Source organism: Triticum dicoccoides, chromosome 4B (assembly GCF_002162155.2).
Source record: "Triticum dicoccoides isolate Atlit2015 ecotype Zavitan chromosome 4B, WEW_v2.0, whole genome shotgun sequence".
NCBI classification, from domain to species: Eukaryota; Viridiplantae; Streptophyta; class Magnoliopsida; order Poales; family Poaceae; genus Triticum; species Triticum dicoccoides.
The window spans coordinates 561,581,682-561,584,661 of record NC_041387.1 but is presented as its reverse complement, the minus strand read 5'-3'; the positions used below and the strand labels follow the sequence as shown (position 1 = coordinate 561,584,661).

At 45.5% G+C, this 2,980-nt stretch overlaps 1 protein-coding gene across 1 annotated transcript; it reads left to right on the top strand.

The window, feature by feature from the left end:
• The first annotated feature begins 363 nt into the window (after positions 1–363).
• On the top strand, positions 364–1,452 carry LOC119293885 (expansin-A31-like). Its single transcript, XM_037572218.1, has 2 exons — positions 364–493; positions 821–1,452. The coding sequence occupies exons 1-2, from the start codon at positions 364–366 to the stop codon at positions 1,450–1,452; spliced, it is 762 nt and encodes a 253-aa protein (XP_037428115.1).
• Positions 1,453–2,980: the final 1,528 nt, after the last annotated feature.

The window sequence follows — 2,980 nt, the reverse complement described above, 5'->3', positions numbered from 1 at the left end:
CTAGACTCTAGAAGCATGTCAAATTAGTTGTATTCAGTTAACCTATCATTTTGAATGTACTAATTAATTAAGAAACGACATACCGCTCAGACCTGCGTTCACTCATTAGAGCGCGCAACTCCATCGGTGGAGGTTGCATCCATACGATCGTTGGAACCGCGATCACATATGTTAGTTAATTAAGACGACAATCATTCCTCTCGATCTCATATGCTAGCTAGATCCTATTTAAGCACCATCATTGTCGCAATCATTCCTCACCTCCAAATCCACTCTCGGTCGCCACAACATCTAGCAAGCTAGCTTGGTGCGAGAGAAGCTCAATCATCCACCTGTTTCTGGGACTCTCTCTCCAGCAGAAACATGGCAGCTGGGATGCGCTACCTGCATCTGTTCGCCGATGTTCTCGCGTTCTGCTTCACGCCGGCCAATTCCAACTGGATCCTGGCCACCGCCACCTTCTACGGCGGCGCCGACGGCTCCGACACAATGGGTAAGCTAGCTAATCAAGACTTAATTCTGGCTTGCTCGGGCACCATCAGTCTTCCCAATATTAGTATAATCAATAATGCTAAACATACAAAAAGTTACACGAAATTACAATCTGACTAGGATTTTTTCTTTCTAACTAATCACTCCCCCTGATTTTCATGGGATGGACCTCTTTTCCCCCTTAATCTCCAATCAAAACTCACCTATTTGTAAAACCCGTGTAAACTTATGTATGTGTAGCATTACTCTACTACAATTTATGGTACGCTACGCGTGCAATACAATGCGTGTGTGCGTGTCTGAATGTGTATGCTTGTGCAATATCCAGGTGGCGCGTGTGGATACTTGAACCTGTACGTTGCGGGGTACGGGATCAACAACGTGGCTCTTAGCACGGCGCTATTCAATGATGGTGCATCGTGCGGGCAGTGCTACGTCATCATCTGCGACACCAGCAAGTCGGAAATGTGCAAGCCCGGCACGTCCATCACCGTGTCCGCCACCAACTTCTGCCCTCCCAACTGGGATCCCCCCAGCGACAACGGCAGGTGGTGCAACCCTCCCCGCCACCACTTCGACATGTCGCAACCCGCCTGGGAGAACATCGGCATCTACCGTGCCGGCATCATCCCCGTCTTCTACCAGCAGGTCAAGTGCTGGAGGCAGGGCGGCGTGCGGTTCACCATCAACGGCTTCAACTACTTCGAGCTGGTGCTCGTGGCCAACATTGCCGGGAGCGGGTCGATCAAGAGCATGTCGGTGAAAGGGACCAACACCGCATGGATCCCCATGTCTAGGAACTGGGGCGCCAACTGGCACTGCCTCTCGGGGCTCGTTGGGCAGGCGCTCAGCTTTGCCATCACATCCACCGGCGGCCAGTACCTCGTCTTCCAGGACGTCATGCCGGCTTGGTGGCAGTTCGGGCAAACCTTCTCCACATGGCGTCAGTTCGACTACTAAAACAAAGACTACTAGTATTATTAACTCATTTCAAGACATATATGCACACTGCTAGTATTGTCGACGAGGTGTCGCTGTAAATGTGATTTCCCTTCTATATGTATGATTGTTTCTTTGATTCATTTTTGATTAACTGTTTACTCTCAATGGAGTGGCAATACACTAAGGAGTGAAGAATGAACTCTAAATATATGCAACCCCACATGTTCAAGGATTCACTATGGGCATATGCTTCTTTGTTATGCGTTGGAGTGTTTTTCAAGTGTTTTCCAGCGGGCACTCGACAAATAATCTTTGCCGAGTGCTTTCAAAAATACACCCGGCAAAAATCTAAGCAATTGTAGAGAATTTAAAGACGGTGTTTATGGAGGAAGAACAGACAGGGATCCGTAACATCCTTGGCTGCATGGGATTTGCTTTGTGGACCAAAAAACAAGGGAGGTTTGGGTATTCTCTATCTTGGGGTTCAGAATGAGGCTCTGCTTTTAAAGCATGCACATAAATTCTATAACAAACATGGTATTCCTTGGGTGCATCTGATATGAAATTCCTACTATCATGGTACAGTGCCACATGCTACTCTTTTGTGTGGCTCCTTTTGGTGGAAAGATATTGCAAGCCTTTTTTGACAAGTTTTGGGCCATTTCTTGGGTAGAAGTCAACCAAGGGTACTCTGTCCTTTTTTGGTCTGATCAATGGAGGATGGATGGCTCAGTTGTGCCTCTGCAGCAGAGGATTAAGAGATTGTTCTCTTATGCAACAGACATGTTGGTTTCATCCAAGGAGGTTTTAGACAGTGATGATTTTATACAATCCTCCAATCTACCTCTTTTTGCCCAGGCCTATCTAGAATTTGGGGGTTTGAATGATCTCATCTCTTTACTCTGAAGAGAAGATTGTAAGAAGGATGTTTGGTTGATCTCCGAGTGAGATGTGCCTTATAAAGCAAAGATTTATTATTAGATAATCCACAATCCTATTGTGTCAAATCCTATATTAAATTGGATCTGGAAGGTTGTTGTACCTTGAAAATCAAAGTGTTTGCTTGAATTTGATTATGGGCAGGTTGAATACAAAGGACATGCTTTAGACGATACACTGGAATGTAGCTGATGGGACATCTTTTGTCATTTGCCCCACTGGTGTTCAGGACGACATGGATCATCTGTTTTTTCACTGAAATTTCTATGTCAGGGTATGGAACTATCTGCGGATTTGCTGGCAAGTGGGGGATGTTATGAGGCACTTTTTGTGCATGCCAAAAAGGATTTCAATAAATCATTCTTTGTGGAAGTGGCATTCTTGGCTTGTTGGGATATTTGGATATCTAGACACGTCAGGATCTTGAGAAATGAGGGACCAACATTTATAGGTGGAGAAGTCATTTTTTGCATGAAGTGCCCCTATTGACCTATAGGATTAAGCCTAGGCATAGGGATTATCTCATGAGAAGGGTTCCTTGCCTCTCTTTTTTCCTATTACTGCGCCTTTAACCCCTTGACATATTGTACTTTATGTTGTGATGGTA